Genomic DNA, 16,862 nt, shown 5'->3' with positions numbered 1-16,862 from the left:
ACCATCACAGACAAAAAAAACTCCTTAGTAAAAAACAACTTTCATGTTTTATTCATAATTTGAATAAGACTCATACAAAATCTTGTACAATAATTGCCAGTGGGCAGCAAAGCAGGCAATGATAGATATTGGGCATAGATAGGAGTGTACTGTTTGTTAAAATATACACAATTACAACTAGTGTGTATTTTAAAACACAGATTATGATTGGGAGCAAAGACTTCTCAGTCATCATGTTTCAGTTTCCTGATTTTCCCCTTGTGACGGTAAATCTCTTGCTGCAACCGCTCAATCTCTTTCTTATGGTGGTCTATCTCCTCTTCATGGTGCTTCCGCAGGGCAGCCAGCTGCTCTTTCTCCTTTTGCCTGAGGGATGAGAGGGGGAGACAATTTACTTTATGAGCCAGAAGTGAAACAGAAGTTCTTCCAAGCGGTATCTTCTACACATACAGTGGAAGTGTAAGGTTAGTTAGTGTCACTCTTCAACCTAGTTGCAACTGCAACTCTACGAGAGGCATTTGTCAGGTTTATGTATAGCAAAGCTCAACAGGGCAGGAGTGAGCCTTTGCATATCTTAAGGGAAATAAGATCCTCTTACCTGAAGTACCGCTCCTCCTCTGCAGCCTGCCTCTTCCCGAAGGCCCCACCTGCCTCCCTCACTGAGCCTCCTCCACCTCCGCCCTTTCCTGCTCCCTTGCCCAGCTCTCCAAGCTAAACAGCAGAGAGAGAGAGAGAGAGAGGGGGGGGGGTGCAGATGACCAATCATAGGAAAGTTTTCTTGGCACATGTGTAGTTGAATCTTTAAGCCCTATATGACACGACGTGACTGTGGTTAAATATACACAATTAATGGTATTTGAGAGATCTATTTGTTGGTGGTCAGTTGATGGTTGCGTGTTATGTGGTGGTTATGTTGAAGAGGGACATAAATAAACGGTACTAACTTTAACTCTTCAATTCTACATGTATAAATCATTATTATTTTAAGGTGAAGATAACACTGAGAACAATGAAACAATTTCACACTTTACTCACCTAATAGCAGGGACAGCACCATCTAGTGGACATAATATGGTTCTATCGCACTGTATAGCCTTCAAATCATTGCAATGACTAATATATTTGGACAGGGCAACACCCAGATTATCAGGTTAGCCAGAAATACATTACATAGTATGTATGTATCAATTAGTTGCGTTTTTCTCAATACAAGAAAGGGGACAACCACCCGACGAACCATCAGAGTCAGTGAAAAAAGTTTTTTTTTTAAATGTAATTTATTGTGTTGTCGTGGTCACTTTTATTTCCATACATGGCAAAGTCTCCGACTCTATCTGCACAGTAGGACTGCATAGAGTTGGGATGCTATCCGACTACCTAGGGTACAGTTGATGGAATAACTGCATTTACCTCCATCAATAATATTAAACGACAATGCAATGGTAAAATGTGCATTGGGGAATTACAGCACGCAAGAAGTAATTCAAAGCTAGAAGCCCGAGTATTCTTTCAACCTGTCAAGGAAGCTGGCTCAACTAGCTAGCTGACAACACTGGACAGGAGCTTGCTAGCTTGCTAGATTGATTGAAAAACAGCACTAGTCTAGACATAAAGTGGTCACAAAAAAGTACCTGGTCGGATGCCATCCTGGTCTGGGTGGCAAGGTAGCCTCTAAAGTTGATTCTGGTTAGGAGCCTTGCCATTATTACGTTTTATCAACTTGCTAGTAGTACTCATGAAAGTACAAAAGCTACCAAGTCCTATCTTGCCAGAGTGCACCTTAGCTAAATGCGGAAATATGAATTTGAAGGGGTGTGGAAAACACGGAAAACAAGAAGTTAATCACGGAACCATTACTGTTTTATGTTCAAAAGCGCCTCCTAGCGCCACCAAGCTATACTAAAATTGACATTTAAATCCCAATAATTTCTATAGTCCATTTGTTCTTTATGAGGACATTTCAAAATGAATCAACTTTTTCATCTGTTAATCATCTGTCATCGTAAGTTAACTTTTGTTTTATTTTCACATGACAAGAAAATTGAATTATACATAAATGGTGCCAATTGCGTCCCCGGTCAATAAAAACAGTTGTCACTGCCATATTTTCAAGCCGTGTAGTCAGACTTTCATTACATTGTACAACTTGAGACTGCACAGTTACCCCTCCCTGCCTGTTCTTGTCTGGCCTTGCCTGGTTTCTAGTCGGTTTGGCTTTTCAACTCAGTCATGGCCAGTGTTTAGCTAGCTACATGTAACACAGAAAGGCAGAACAGATAGCTCGCTAGTGCCATCAATACTTTTTTGAAAGAATCAATGAATGTTAAGCTGCTGAAAATGCTAATCCTTAGACAAACATCTATTATTTGACAAGAATTCTAATAAGCATAGAGCAGGCAATGGATACAAGAGGCAATGAATAGGTGTATTATAGACAAACTGTTATAAAACTTCAACTGCAATAAAACCTTTCAATAAACCTTCAGCATATGCTGTTTGGGTTTGGCAAAACAACTTTTATACACTGTTATGTGCTGTGTATTTCTGTTGTGCACATTGTTCAGGACACGTGAGACTGGTGACATTGATAAGCATTCAGTGTGAGGTCTAAGTCTGCTGTGGCTGCTACACCATCACCATCTTGTCTTTGGTGCTAAAGAAGAAAGGCTGAAAGTTAGTGCTCATCTTGATTCCCTTTCTTTGAAGTCTAAAAACCAAGTCAGAAATCTGGGTGTTATTATTGACTCAGATCTAAATTTTAACACCCACATCAAGTCGATAACAAAATCGGCCTATTATCATCTTAAAATATAGCAAGAATTAGAGGATACATGTCTAAACAAGACCTAGAAATACTAATTCACGCTTTCATTTCCAGTAGGTTAGACTACTGTAATAGTCTTTTCTCAGGCCTTCCCAAAAAAGCAGTTAACAGCTCATTCAGAATACTGCTGCTAGAGTTCTAACAAGGACTAAGAAAGCTGAACATATTAGACCAGTTCTCAGGTCTCTGCATTGGCTACCAGTGTGTTATAGAATTGACTTCAAAATACTATTACTTGTCTATAAATCACTTAATGGTTTAGGGCCAAAATACATCTCTGACTTGCTTCCACACTATGAACCCTCTAGACTTCTTAGGTCATCAGGGACCGGTCTACTAACTGTTCCTAGGATTAAAACAAAACATGGTGAAGCAGCATTCAGTTATTATGCTACACATAGCTGGAATAAACTTCCAGAAGATCTTAGATCAGCCCCAACTCTGGCTACTTTAAAAAATGGGCTAAAATGGGCCTTTGCCTTAAATTGAAACTAAATTGCTGCTAATAATTGCACTCTGACCCCAAAATGCACTGTGACGTTTATTCGTTTTTATGTCTTTTTTATTATTTAAAATAAAAAATGTTTTATGCTCTTTCCTTTTTATCTATTTTATGTAAAGCAATTTAAATTGCCTCTATGTATGAAATGTGCAATATAAATAAACTTGCCTTGCCTTGCCTTCCCTTACACTGTCCTTGGTGGTGCCATAATCGATATGTATTATCAATGGCCATAACCCACACATAGAAAGAACTCTGTTTCCTTTGCCTCTACCCCTGACCTTCTTGGTGGTATGTTGGTGGTGGTGTTTCCCCCTCAAGGATCAGCAGCCTACATTTGCAAAATGTTTCAGTATCCAGAAGGGCCATATCGGCTATGGGTCTGTCTGATTCAAAGCCATTTTGAAGTACAATTTGAATTTCCTGTAGGGACCCATTAATCTGAGCTACATAGCACTCAGTGCTCATTCTGAAGTGCTGGACAATGGGAAACTGTTGACTATGGGGGAGGTAGTGGGTGTTTTGCACAAATGAGTCATGGAAGCACCCGAAAGGATGACAAAGCTTGTTGCAGAGCACAGCCGGATGGACCAAGTGACCTTGCCATTCCACTCCATCATCAGCAGACTGCGAGTGATGCTCAACAAACATGGGGTGGTGGGGCACCATTGTGATGCATTGTCATTATCTTCTCTCTGAACTCCCAACGAACGTTTGTGGGAGGTGCCACAGGAAAAAGAGTGGAGGCTCATGTAATACACAAACAGATTAAAAGGAAAGCACAATAAAGTGTTTCAATCAGCCAGGGGGGACTTGAGTAGGATAATATGCACCTACCCTCCTTTGAAAGAGCCTTATCTGTGATGGCGGTGGGGAGGAAAGTGAACACAAGTGAACATCACACTAGCAGAGACCCATTACCTAACCCATTACCTAACCCATTACCTAACCCTAAACTACCCGAGCAAGTCGCTGCAGCCATATAATTTGAATTTTATTCTCATTCTATGGTGTGAGCTTCTAAAGTACATTCACTAAGCAATATCGAAAGAAAGTGTGGCCAATTGTTGTGCTATTCATCTTATCCAATTGGAACAATCATGACACAATCAATGACATGAACACGTCCAACGTGAACCTGAAGCTGTTTCTCATACGACCTCTGCATACCTTTGTTGTTCTCTCGTCGTAGCCAAAGCTGTTGAGGCTCTCTTCCATTTCACCATGTCTCCAATATATCCCTGGGCACTGTGGACAAGACTGCAGATGCAGTACCATTGTCAAAACTGGTGGTGGCGGTGTCCTCTAATACATCCTCTATGCCAGACGGAATCCCACCAAATCTATCACATATATAAGATAATACATTAGGTTCATCATGAATAATAGCCCAATCTCAGGCATGGCTCCTACTACAATTAGTTTGAATGAGGATTTCAAGGAAAACTTCAATGATTTAATGGAAAACATTTCTGTCTGAGACAAAGACAACAAAGAGTAGTGCATATGGAAGCTGATATTGTAAAGTAAATTCACCTCTCTTTCAAGTTTTCATATGAGAAAAGCAAGTTTTTTAAAAACATCATACATTGACTTAATGAAACTTCTCTGCCTTGTTTAATAGTCTCCCAAGTCAGATGTTGCCTCACACAAATTACACATGCTCCTGGCTAACCGTCTGACCAGCTTCCGTGAACCTTAATTGACCTTTAACCTTTTGTATGTCCGTCATTTACTGTTATCAATCAAAGTAACCACTTGTAAAGCTAACTACGTGTCTCTCGAGTGAACGGAAGAGAAAGAAAGTAAGTAGGAAAGAGAGGGCACTGTGAGCATTTTCCATAGAGCATCAAGTAACGCCAAGTGCTAGCAGAAGTTGCTATTCGGCTGGCTTGGCTGGCGACCCTCTCGTTACATTCCTTGACCGTTCCGTACATGCTATGCCGCTAGACATTCAAACGTACGTTTCTCCTCAATGGAAGGTTGAAACCACTGCATATATATCACGTTAAGTATAAGCTAATTAAAATTGATTGGCTCCCGCTCATGAATACATTCAGTGAGTACCAAGGCGAGATTAATATGAATATTCATGAACGGTTTAACTCAGATATGAAGTTATTTTTCTAGCGACATGACATACTTGCTAACTCATATACTAGGCTTGAATAAGCCAAAGAAGATATGAGAAGCAAGAGACCTAACTCGGCCCCTTCTTTCGTCCCAAGTGAAATTTTACGCTATGCAGACAAAGCCATGTTTTTTGTTGTTGACTGGAAGTCAATGGGATACGTCACATTTGGTCAACAAAAACATCTATTGTTCATTAATGACGTTGGGCAACCTCGATTTTTAACAATGCCTAGGTTGTTAAGAAGGCATTGGTATGAGTTAGCAAGCATGTCATGTCGCAGGTTTTGAGAAAAACAACTTTATATCGGAGTTGTGCCAGTCAACCGTGAATATGCATTGCTCTTGCCTTGTTGCTCACTGACTGGTTCCCGCTCATGAATGCATCAATGCAATCAATATTCATTAGCCAAACCTTCCGTTTTGGCGGACAACGATACCCATTGAAAATCAGCTCACGTGTGTCTTGTCATATATGAATATATTTGATTAAGCACATAAAGTTATTTTACGGTGGAAAAACGTGACATAAAATGTTACTATGGCAGGGCGCTACAGTAGGGTGGTGCCAATACTATTGTGGAGAAAATGCACAGTGCAAAACTGCTAATGGAGGATATCAAATTATTCACGGTTCCATTCAAACTAGCCTCATCTAAAAAGACTGATGGTGACATCGTGATGAATAGGGGAGCAGTACTCTCCCTCCATACAGATTGAATAGAAGAGTATGATTACAGTCAAATTAATGGTAATAGTATATATATATTTTTTTTTACAAAAGTGGGGCTACAATACAGCAAGGCTACACACGAAACAGGCCTACGCTGGGCCGCATATTGGAATGTATAGCAATTCATACTGTTTGTCTGTCGCTGTGAATGAGAGAATATAGTCTGGCTAACTTTGAGATCAAATTATCATCATGTGAACATTTATGGACTTCCGGTCTGGAGGGAAGACTGAGCAGCCAGTCACCTGCGTCTGCTCACTGCTCACCTCGCCCCATCAAGTGTTGCCATAGGAAATAGTATCCTGGCAACAGCACAAAACCGAGCCAAAGACAAAGTAAGGTCATGCAGACAGAGCTTTCAATATGAGGCACAATATACAGTGCCTTCACAAAGTATTCAGACCCCTTCACTTTTTCCACATTTTATTGTGTTATACACTCAATTTTAAATGGATTAATTTAAAAGAATTGGCCAGAGATACAGAAATACCTCATGTACATAAGTATTCAGACCATTTGCTATGACACTCTTAAAATTAGCTAAAATGCAAAAATGTCATCAACAAATCACTCAATAAGTTGAATTGAGTCCATCTTAATGCAAGGATAACAGTTCATGTATTTTTGGAATTAATATCTTTGTTTTTTTAGGGTCTCTGATTTGCATAGGAATCAATTACACACTGTGTAGATTAGGACTCCCAACTCAGAATACTTTCCTAAGGCACTGTATGTCCCTGTGTTGAAAGATTTTGGCTTACAGAAAAATATTGCCTGCAAAAACATTCAATGCACTGATTCTGTTGAATGTTTCAATGTCATTATCTATTCCTTGCTATTGGTTTATGGAATGTAATCTCAATCTAAATGTATGTTTGCACTGTGTGTATCTGCTTGGACTGACACAACATTCAGTATTTGATATTGTCAATCCACATTGTCAATCCACAGTGTTGGTTAGTGAAACCCTCACAATCACCCTCCTTCCTTTACTGCTTCAGCACTTTACCCATAGGTGATTACAACAAGTAATCCCCTCATCAAAATCAGTTCCACCTCTCACTGGAGAGATGTGGTAAAAGATTTGAGGTGCATTATACTGGAGCTGGATGTTAATCTGTTTGTGTAGTTTATGAAGGCATTGAGATAAATAGAAAATATTTTTAATATTTTGATGTCACACCAGAGGCACTGTAACTCAAAGGAGCAGGGTATATCAATACAGACATGTCTTTTAAGTAAGACTTCAAAAGGTTATGGTATATGTCAATCATCATATCACACAACCACACTCCCATGCATATTACACGAAAGTCTTCAATGGTAAGGAGAGATGTTATGGTCTGCACAGGCTTAGGAATCACAATTGTGTTCGCAGACACAAGAAATTCCCTGAATCTGTAGTGCACACATGCTTTGTCTCTTTCTGCCCAAAATGTAATTAACAGCTCATGGTTGAAACTCACTTGTGTGATTCTAGAATTGTTGCTTAATATTATTGTTCCTGAGATTGGTAATATCAAGTTTAGCCTTGGAAACATATTTGTGTACAGTCCATTATATGTGCCCTATGCAGTCCAGATGTGGCATTGTTAGCTGTATGGCCACAGTAAAAAGCCATCAACATTTTGTATGCCCTTCTACAACCAATGTGTGCCCGCATCCAAGCTTATCCATGCCTGATGTGAACTCAAGGGATATGGACCACTTCTGACTGGGATATTTGCAATGTAAGTCGCTTTGGATAAAAGCGTCAGCTAAATGGCATATATTAGTGGCACACTCATGAACAGAACAACCGTAATGTGACTGCCACATATTGTAGCGTTCACTGATGGTAAAATCTTTCGGTGATGAACATTTAATGTTGAACCAGTGAACCCCTCCCACACACACACAAAGCACCACCCATATGTAGTCTTCTCCTCATTAGTTTGCTTCCGTTCGAACCCACCCTTGGCCATGGCCTTGATGAGCTGAGTGGATGCTGTCTCTGTTGTCATGGGGATATTGCAGCGAAAGAGGAGATAGAAGCTTTGTGTATCCACTCATCAATCAAGGAGTGGGGAGCAACCAATGGACTGCAGCCTGTTCTATATGTTTCCCCAAGATCTACACACTAATAATAATAATAATAATAATAGGAAGAAGAATTATTATGATTATTATTAAATACATTTATAAAGCGCTTTTTTATACAAGAATAATCTAAAACTCACTAACTGATGATGTTTTGACAGCAGAATGTACTGATTGACTATGCATAAATCAATGTTTTCATGATGGTTATTACTCACACAGTAAATTGTTGATGCATATGCCAATCTTGATTTGCACACTTGTCAATCAACAAAACAATAATATAACAATGAATGCTCAACAATCAGTGACATGAAAAGAGGAATTTAAAAAGGTCCACACTGTAAATCCACAGGTGTTGTATCTGAACAAAAATGTGGTAGACATAGCAAGGTGTTTTATCATACCTTTGTCCCTTGGACTGAAATGTTCACTTGGCAGTAGATCATCTACAGGGCAAACACCGCAACACACTCAGGTTAACTAATCTTTTTTATTTTTAAAATATGTTTTTAGGGCATTTCTAATAATCTTAATTATCATCATTGCAACTGGGATAAATTGTTACCAGGGCAGTGGTTTATACTCTGTTCTGATCATTACCCAAACTTCTACTCATTCACATTTTATATTTTTGACAATTAGCAGACGCTTTTATCCAAAGCTACTTTCAACAAGTACATTTGTCTAAAGTAAGTGAATCATCTATACATCAGTCATCATAAGCAACCAATTCTATGATAGGACCAGGTGCCTTTGGCACCTACTCTGAGCAAGTTACTGCAGTTTATCCGCTAACATGCTAGCTGCGATGTTCCAAATGGCCCTTCGTGTTCTACAGTAAACTTGACTAAAGTGACTTCTACTAGACTGCATAACTCTTGTTTCCAAAACGCCTGTAGGGTTAGCCTACACTTTGTTTTTTCCATTGTGTGCCTGCCTTGAATAATTTCACCACGTAATTTTCAACCGCTATTGAATGTAGGCCTATATTATGTGCTTTTCTAGTTGCATCAACCTCCTTAGCATCCCATTACTGCCAAACGCCAGTCATTAGCCGCCCCCAGTCAAGACCCCCCCCCAGAGTGGGATACACAGGCCTGAAAGCGAGGGCGGTGGCCATATCCTCCAGGGAACTATGCTCAAGAGACTGTTGGCATTTAGTTATGACGCACAAGCACAGCTGTAATCCGCTGCAGTTGGAATTTGTCATTCATGAAAAAAAGTTATACCTTGTTGAATGCCCTCCCCGCCCAGTAAGTGAAGTACAATAACCATAGCAGTATATACACGTAAGTGTTCCTTTCAGACCAATGAACCACCAATGCCCTCACCTCCTCGTCACTCTCCCCCTCCCCTGACAACTTAATTCAATAAGAGGTGTGATGTGTGATTGCTTTAAATGCACATTGATATTCAGCAGTAATTCCACCATCGGAAACAGAGCGTTAATGTCCTGAACGTTGTTTGTATCAGACTGCTCTCTCTCTCTCTGGGTTAAATCAGACAAGAGAGTAATTTCAACAGAGAAAGGGGCCTTGTTTTTCTCAAGATGGAAATTAGGGCCAAAGCCAGTCAACCAAATACTTGTGTTGAATGTCAGAAGCCTTCCTTGGCTGATTACTTGTTTGTTGTGACCACTATTTCCTTGGCCTTCAACAAGCACAGCAGGATAGACTACCACCCACTGGGCGTGATTGAAATCTGATTTGCAACACCATAGCTGCACCCATAAGTTTGTATTAATACAATGCAATGTATTGATAAATACAGCAGAATGATACACAAAGGCCTTTTGCTTGAGCGTTCTAAACATCTGAAAGCATTACAACAAGACTGGACATGCACTGTGCATGCACTAGAAGTTTGATGTCTCATGGTCACTCTTTAGTTTACAACATTCACCTTATTTGCACCTTTCTCTGTACAATAGCCTTTAGTTCAGGACCACACAGTTTTATATACAGCACAGCACCACAGCACAGCAGGGAACAACACAACACAATACAGCACAACACACAACACAATACAGCACAACATTATACAAAACACAGCACAGCACAACACAGCACAACACAGCACAACACAACACAACACAACACAACACAACACAACACAACACAGCACAACATTATACAAAACAGAGCACAGCACAACACAGCACAACACAACACAACACAACATTATACAACACAGCAGAGCTCAACATTATACAAAACAGCACAGCTCAGCAAAGCACAACACAACACAGCACAACACAAAACAGCACATCACATCACATCACAACACAACATTATACAACACAGCACAGCTCAGCAAAGCATTATATAACAGAGCCAACTCAGATTACATACTCATGACATTATTAGTGCTGACATTCATTAGCAAGAACATGATTGTCTGAGGATGGAAACCACTGGTGTGTCTCTCTCCACTCGCTATCTTCTCTCTTCTCTAAAGCCTACCCAAGGGAACCATAGGCTGTCTCCTTCTCACCCCATCCAACGGATTAGCAGCATCTGCAGTTTCCATGGCAACTGCCTTCAATTAAGCGACAGCCAGATCCCGTTGTTATTGCCAGAGAGGTGCTAATTGATACTGGATCTCAGCGGGGATGAGGAGGGAGACAGCAGAGAGGTATCCGAGGGCTTTCAGGATGTGATTACCAGTGGGGTGATGGGTACATCCTTAAGTTTCTTTTGGGGAGCTTATTGTTTGTTTGCACATGTTGGGGTCTCAGGGAGAGAAACAGCTTGTATGCAGCTGCAGCCTAACTGTAATAAGCCAACAATAAGCAAACAAATAAAGTCAGAATGCAGCAACGTGGAAGGGAGTGTAGGCCTATATCAATGTTCTTGGTGTTTGTGAGTTTGGCCATACTTTACTTGAATAGTGCCATGTAGATGGTCTACAGATGCTCACACTATGAGCAAACTATCAACTGAATCGGTGTGCAACAACTTACCCAATAAGGTTTAGGGGAACAGTAGATGGATAGATAGATACTGTCAGTTGAACAGTTTTCTTGTCATAATACTGCAACGGAAAACAATTGCTCATATGTGCAAGGTTCGAATTACACACTGCCTCTTGGGGGTCACCAACCGACTCTTGGGGGGTGCCCAACCGACTCTTGGGGGATGCCCAACATAGATCATTTGGACTCTTCAGGGAGGGCCCACATTGATATTTTAATTATTTTATGGAGGTGGGGACTGATTTGTTATGGATGTGCCCCCACCCTGTTAATGGTACCGTGCATGAGTATTTGGTATTTTATATTCTGCGTGGGCAAGGACCATGAATTCCCCGATGTGGGATAAATAAAGTTGTATTGTATGTTGTATTGTATTGTTGCATATATGTATTACTGTCGGGGCATGCAATATTCACAGGCCCTGTTTAGAACGGAATGTCAGACTCAGAAGAAACAGTATGTCAGACCCTGAGGTTGCTTGACCAGTAGAGCTGAACTCCACCAATCATGTTATCATACCAGATTGATGAACCAGTCATCTCCTCAATTTGATCACTCCCTAAAGCAGAGCTCCCAAGCAGGGCAACTTGCCCTCAAGATGACCCGGCAGAATGAGCAATGCTCAACAGCCGGATCATGCAAATGTATTCCTTGAAATGCCCTGGAGCAAGAATTAGATGTGTTCAATTAAAATTCACTGAGGAAAAAAAAGGGTATGATATAAAAGAGGAGGGGGAAATAAAGTGATAAAAGATAAAGCTGGAAAGTAATTGGGTGTTGTGGTTTGTAAGAGATATATATTATTTTGAAAGAGGTCACTCACTAGTTATTATAGCTTATTATCAGATTTGTTTATTTTCTCTGTGTTCATTTTCTGTGCTATTTGCGATGGGCCACAATGACTTGTGCTTTTTTTCTCTTAATTTCCTCACAGCAAAGCTCACATCTCCCACCAAAATAGAAAATAACAGTAGTGCACTTTAATCATCTTGTAGATTGTCTTTTTACCTGGCGTGTTTCTATACTGAGAGACCAAAATAATTCAAAGGGCTTTACTTTGACAGGTATTATGAAAAGACCAACTGTAATTACAAAATCCATTTTCTTTTGTTGCCTGTCTTACTTAGCACAGTGCTCTATTTCTATCATGCTATCTGGTCTATCTGGTCTAGTGCTTACTAATATAGTGACACTCTCAACATCTCTCTCTTCACTCATAATCATTTTACTAATACTCATGTCCTGATTTTCACCTGGTTAAAGTACTGTTGCAGAACGCGGTTAATGTGTGTGATGGTGGACCAAATATTAGGGTTGCTTTGTGTTTAACCGAAAGGAAACAACTCCTGTATAATATATAATCTTGTATAAATGGAAGCTATAGGGATTTGCGAATGGCTGTTTAAGGCTAAAGGAGTGCAAGATCAAGCTAAATAATTCACCCTGTTAAAAGATTCAGGGCCTGCCAATATAACACACACCAAGTTCCAGATACACTACCAGCAATGACAGCTCACCATGTATTATAGATTTGTTTTTATTAGAAATAGGACACATTCATCTTGTGCTCTGAAAACTGTACAGGAGGAGAAAAAGAACAAAGGAATCTAACAAAACAAAAAGAAAAAGACTGGGAAAGGTAGATACAAATCGGTATTGGATACAGGTAACTAACGTTGGGTATGGATGGGTACAGTAGGTATGAAGAACAAAGGGGGACAGGGAAGTTGTTGGGACATACTGTGGTGTAATTACTGACAAGATTATCAAAACACACCGTTACAGAAAACATGAGGTTGAGTTACTCAACACCGCAAGGTGCTGAAGACAAACAGATATCCTGAAGCACCGTTTAAAGATATTCTTAATCTATTATTCATTCTATGTAACATCTGCGTTTTAGAATTACAATAATCTACCAATCACATAGCTCCAAATATGGAGTCTTGTGCTTTCACTCGGAACATCACCAAACCTCTATAGAATGAAGGTCTTTTGATTACTAATACAGATTTGTTATACAATATTTTCATAAAGTATCATCTATATATATAGGCTCTGTAAATATGAGGAACATGTTATATAAAAGTCTTGAAACATTGGTAAGAAAAAAATCTGCCTTAATCCTGATATCAGTCTTGCTTGAGCATCAAGCGCCCACCATATTGCACTATTTCACACTGATGGTTTTAATAGACACAATGATGTGTTGAAGTGAAAGCCGCACAGCAGATCCCAGAATGCACTGCTCTTCGTGTTTGAGAGTCCATGGTTCATCCAGGTGACCTGTGTTGTGCTGCAGAAGCAGAATGCTGGCGAAACTAGGACTAGTTTTGACCACCACCACCACCTATCCCAATGCTTTGCAGTTCGTTTGGGTTCACAATTCACATCTAATAGTTGAGTCATTGTTTTGGAACCTAATGATAATATTGAGTACAGTACAAAAAACTGTTAAATAACTCAAACTTGGGGAAAATAAAATCTGTGCTAAAAAAGAAAACATAATACAAGTAATAATCATAATAATAACAATAATAATAATAGCAATAATACTTATGATAAAAATCTTCAGATTTGTAAGCATGGTCAAGCCTTGTCTCCAGTGTAGGCATCATAGTCTCAGAAGAGAGTCTCATGGAAGAGTCTCATAAGCTCTTTGTAAGCAGTTCCAGTGCAAAGCGATAAAACAATAGCCACAATGACAAAAACAAAATGGATGTGTCTGTCTGCCACAGCACAGCGTTGAGTCAGACCCCAAGCCTGAAAGGAGTCCCGTCTGCTCTTGCCTTGTCTTGGAAGATGCCTTGGACGTCAGCACAAGTGAGCGGCCAAACGGTGGTTTTAAACCCACCGTTTCAAAGCGAGTCGTAGGGGGGAGAAGCACAGGCATGTTGACCACACCTCTCCTGAGGTGGAAGAGTACAGGAAACTCTCAGCGGACCGTGAAGAGACAGTCCTTCTCCATTGATTCACCACACTGAGTGACCAGACAGGCCAGGGCAGTGTTGCTTGTTGAGTACATGCTGGAAATCTAAATCAAACAGCACAACACTACTACCCTCTCTCTCTCTCTCTCTCTCTCTTTCTCTGAGGGTTTGAAGACAAGGATTCAGGATTCTGCTTTCTCTCCCCCTCCCCTCCCCCTCTCTCTCTCCCTCTCTCCTGCCTTCCACTCTAATCCATACAGATCCACTCTTTGTTTACCAGAACCAAAAAGGTGACGGAGGTTGAACTAAGGAAGGCTCTCTATCTTCATCCCCCTTCTTCAGACCTCTGTCTGCAGGTCGATGATGTCCTGACCCACCAGAGGGATGGTGATGACTGCCTTCTCCCACTCCACCTGCTGGAGCTCCAGGGGAGAGGCGGCCAGAGGTTCCAGGTCCTTACGCACCCAGGCGGGGGGAGAGTGCTGGTTTCTCTGGACTCCCTCCCAGGGTCTCTCCACGGGGGGCTGCTGCTTGTCCTGATAAGGGAGAAAAGAGGGAGGTTTTGATTATCTGAGTCATCATGGACAGAACACAAATCAACGTTCTTTGTGCTCAATACAACAGGGCATTGTTGTAAATGTAGATGATGGTTGGGCATGTTGGAAATGTTGAATTCTGTCAATAGGAAGAGATGATCATTCCATGTGTACTGCAGTTGACTACTGCAGAATGTACTGGGGCTAATACCCACTGACTACTTTTAAGGTAATCAAAATGTTGATTTGTAATTTGGGTGAATTATTCCTTTGAATGAATGACTGAGGGGTCAGGTGGAGCATTGCAATACAGAGCCCTATTTCCTATATTCAGACAGTTACAACAGTGATGGTCTTAACACTTACGCTGTGGTTTGTTTTGTCACTACCTCCTGAGGACACACTCCATCTCACAGACTGAAAAGAAGGAAAGACGGAAAGAAGAAGGAAAAACATTATTATTTAAATTACCTTAAAACAAGGGAAATGTAATTTCAATGACCAAGCAGGGGTCAAGTTTATTCCACACCAATAATAAATACAGACTCAGCATTTCGCATCGAAAAACCAGATTAAATTACATTGTGTGGAATGGTCTCTTTTTTTCAATTTCTTTATTTTCTGTTGTCTTTGTTATCATTTCCTGCTGGATTTATCTTCTGTAAAAAGGATTGATATAACTGAAATTAAATTATTGTCTGTATGTAGATGCATTTCCAAATCAACAACGTGATTTTACCTTGTTATCTGAAGCAGGGGACTCTCTGTCTTTCATTTCAGCATGATGCAACTTCCTGTTGAGATCCTGGAACATGTTCTGGTGGCGCTTCCTTGTGTGCATAATCTTCTACAGGAGACATGGAAAAAAAATAAAGATCTGTTATTACATATCTATTATATGTTTATCATCCTGTTAAATAATTGTTACGCATTGTATTGGATGAATCAGAGGGAATATTTACCTCAAAATCTAATTCAGCATAGCGGGATTTCTGTCTCTGTAGAGAGAGGAGGAAAAACAAAACAAATAAATGGTTAGTTTCCCAAAAAATGACTTTAATCACTTGCAATTTGGTCAGGCCATCATGGTCACTTCTACTGAACCATAATAATAAGATGTACAGTAACAGTGTATGCTGGATATTGCTCTACTAGGGTCAGATACACAATCTCCTCTGCTCTCACCTCCAAAGAGCTCATTGACAGCGTGGAGATGGTCTCGCTCTTGGACATCATGGAGTTCATGGAGTCGAAGGTGTCTCCCAGGCTGCTGTGGGTGATGTGGGACTCGCTGGACATGTTGTGGAGGTTCTGGATGGGCGACTCCCTCTCCGAGTACGACACGCTGACCCGGTCGGCCGGTAGGGTCTTCAGGCCGAAGGCAGCCTGGGGCTCGGCGAAGGGCCCGCTGAGGTGCACCAGCCTGGTCTGAGGCAGCTGTTCCACACTGATGTTGTACTTGGTCTGGTCCTCTTTAGGCTTGGACCTGAGCGTGGAGGTGGTGTTGGGCAGGAGGATGTAGCCGCTACCGTCAGGGGCGCTTCCCTCCGCCTGTCCCCGCGCCAGGTTGGCGTCCAGCTGCTTGAAGAGCTCTCCGTCGCACACGTACACGGGTTTCCCGCAGGTCGGGTCCATGTCGCCTCCCAGCCGGCTCTTCTCCCGCTTCAGGGTGAGGGTGTGGCTGGAGTACTCGGGCACGGCCTGCATGTGGGCCATAGTGGTGTTGGCCGGCAGGGTGTGGAAGTTAGAGCTCATGGGGAGGGGCAGCTGGGGTGGGGGCATCTTCTCCTCACAGGAAGTCTTCATACCTCCTAGAACAGAGAGAAAGAGGAAATGGGGGGGGGGGGTAGAATGGTTTGAGAAAGTGCATTTAAAACCAGGCTGAGTATGCCTCCTGAATCAATTTGATTGAAAGGATGGTAAATGAAAATGGAAATTACTCTATTCTCCGAAACAGTCAAAGATTGTGCTCCTATGTTTTCTACAAGTGTGTGTCTCTAAAAATGTCTTTAATCTAAATGGAAAAATGATGAGGAGGATAATAACGGACAAGTGCTCACCAGGTCTGCCAGAGTCACCGTCTTTCTCAAAGTCAGACTGTGAAGGAAAACAGAAGAGACAGTTTTAGAGTGCTTCATGTTTACAGTACAT

At 41.0% G+C, this 16,862-nt stretch overlaps 2 protein-coding genes across 2 annotated transcripts in view; both read right to left on the bottom strand.

Moving 5' to 3' along the window:
• Positions 1-30: 30 nt before the first annotated feature.
• On the bottom strand, positions 31-1,780 carry LOC310812471 (ATPase inhibitor A, mitochondrial-like). Its single transcript, XM_083681047.1, has 3 exons — positions 1,632-1,780; positions 599-711; positions 31-366 (listed from the first exon to the last, which is right to left on the bottom strand). The coding sequence occupies exons 1-3, from the start codon at positions 1,701-1,703 to the stop codon at positions 225-227; spliced, it is 327 nt and encodes a 108-aa protein (XP_083537173.1). The 5' UTR covers positions 1,704-1,780; the 3' UTR covers positions 31-224.
• Positions 1,781-14,513: 12,733 nt separating this feature from the next.
• Positions 14,514-16,862, bottom strand: part of adgrb1a (adhesion G protein-coupled receptor B1a) — a gene marked incomplete at both ends in the record, with an annotated part of 21,559 nt that continues 19,210 nt past the window's right edge. Inside the window, 6 exons of the mRNA XM_083681033.1 lie at positions 14,514-14,711; positions 15,078-15,128; positions 15,451-15,558; positions 15,674-15,709; positions 15,897-16,522; positions 16,772-16,808. Coding sequence (XP_083537159.1) covers positions 14,514-14,711; positions 15,078-15,128; positions 15,451-15,558; positions 15,674-15,709; positions 15,897-16,522; positions 16,772-16,808 — 1,056 coding nt within the window. The remainder of the gene's footprint in view (positions 14,712-15,077; positions 15,129-15,450; positions 15,559-15,673; positions 15,710-15,896; positions 16,523-16,771; positions 16,809-16,862) is intronic.

This window comes from Argentina silus, assembly GCF_951799395.1.
Source record: "Argentina silus genome assembly, chromosome: 11".
Classification (NCBI taxonomy): domain Eukaryota; kingdom Metazoa; phylum Chordata; class Actinopteri; order Argentiniformes; family Argentinidae; genus Argentina; species Argentina silus.
Note: the sequence above shows the minus strand (reverse complement) of the source record. Positions and strands in the feature narration are given on the sequence as shown.

Excerpts from the sequence above, each read along its gene's own strand:
- LOC310812471 (XM_083681047.1), bottom strand. The coding sequence starts at position 1,703 with ATGGCAAGGCTCCTAACCAGAATCAACTTTAGAGGCTACCTTGCCACC. Across the intron at positions 712-1,631 it reads CCAGGATGGCATCCGACCAG|CTTGGAGAGCTGGGCAAGGG; the intron begins GTACTTTTTTGT and ends TCTGCTGTTTAG. Across the intron at positions 367-598 it reads GAGGAGGAGCGGTACTTCAG|GCAAAAGGAGAAAGAGCAGC; the intron begins GTAAGAGGATCT and ends CTCATCCCTCAG.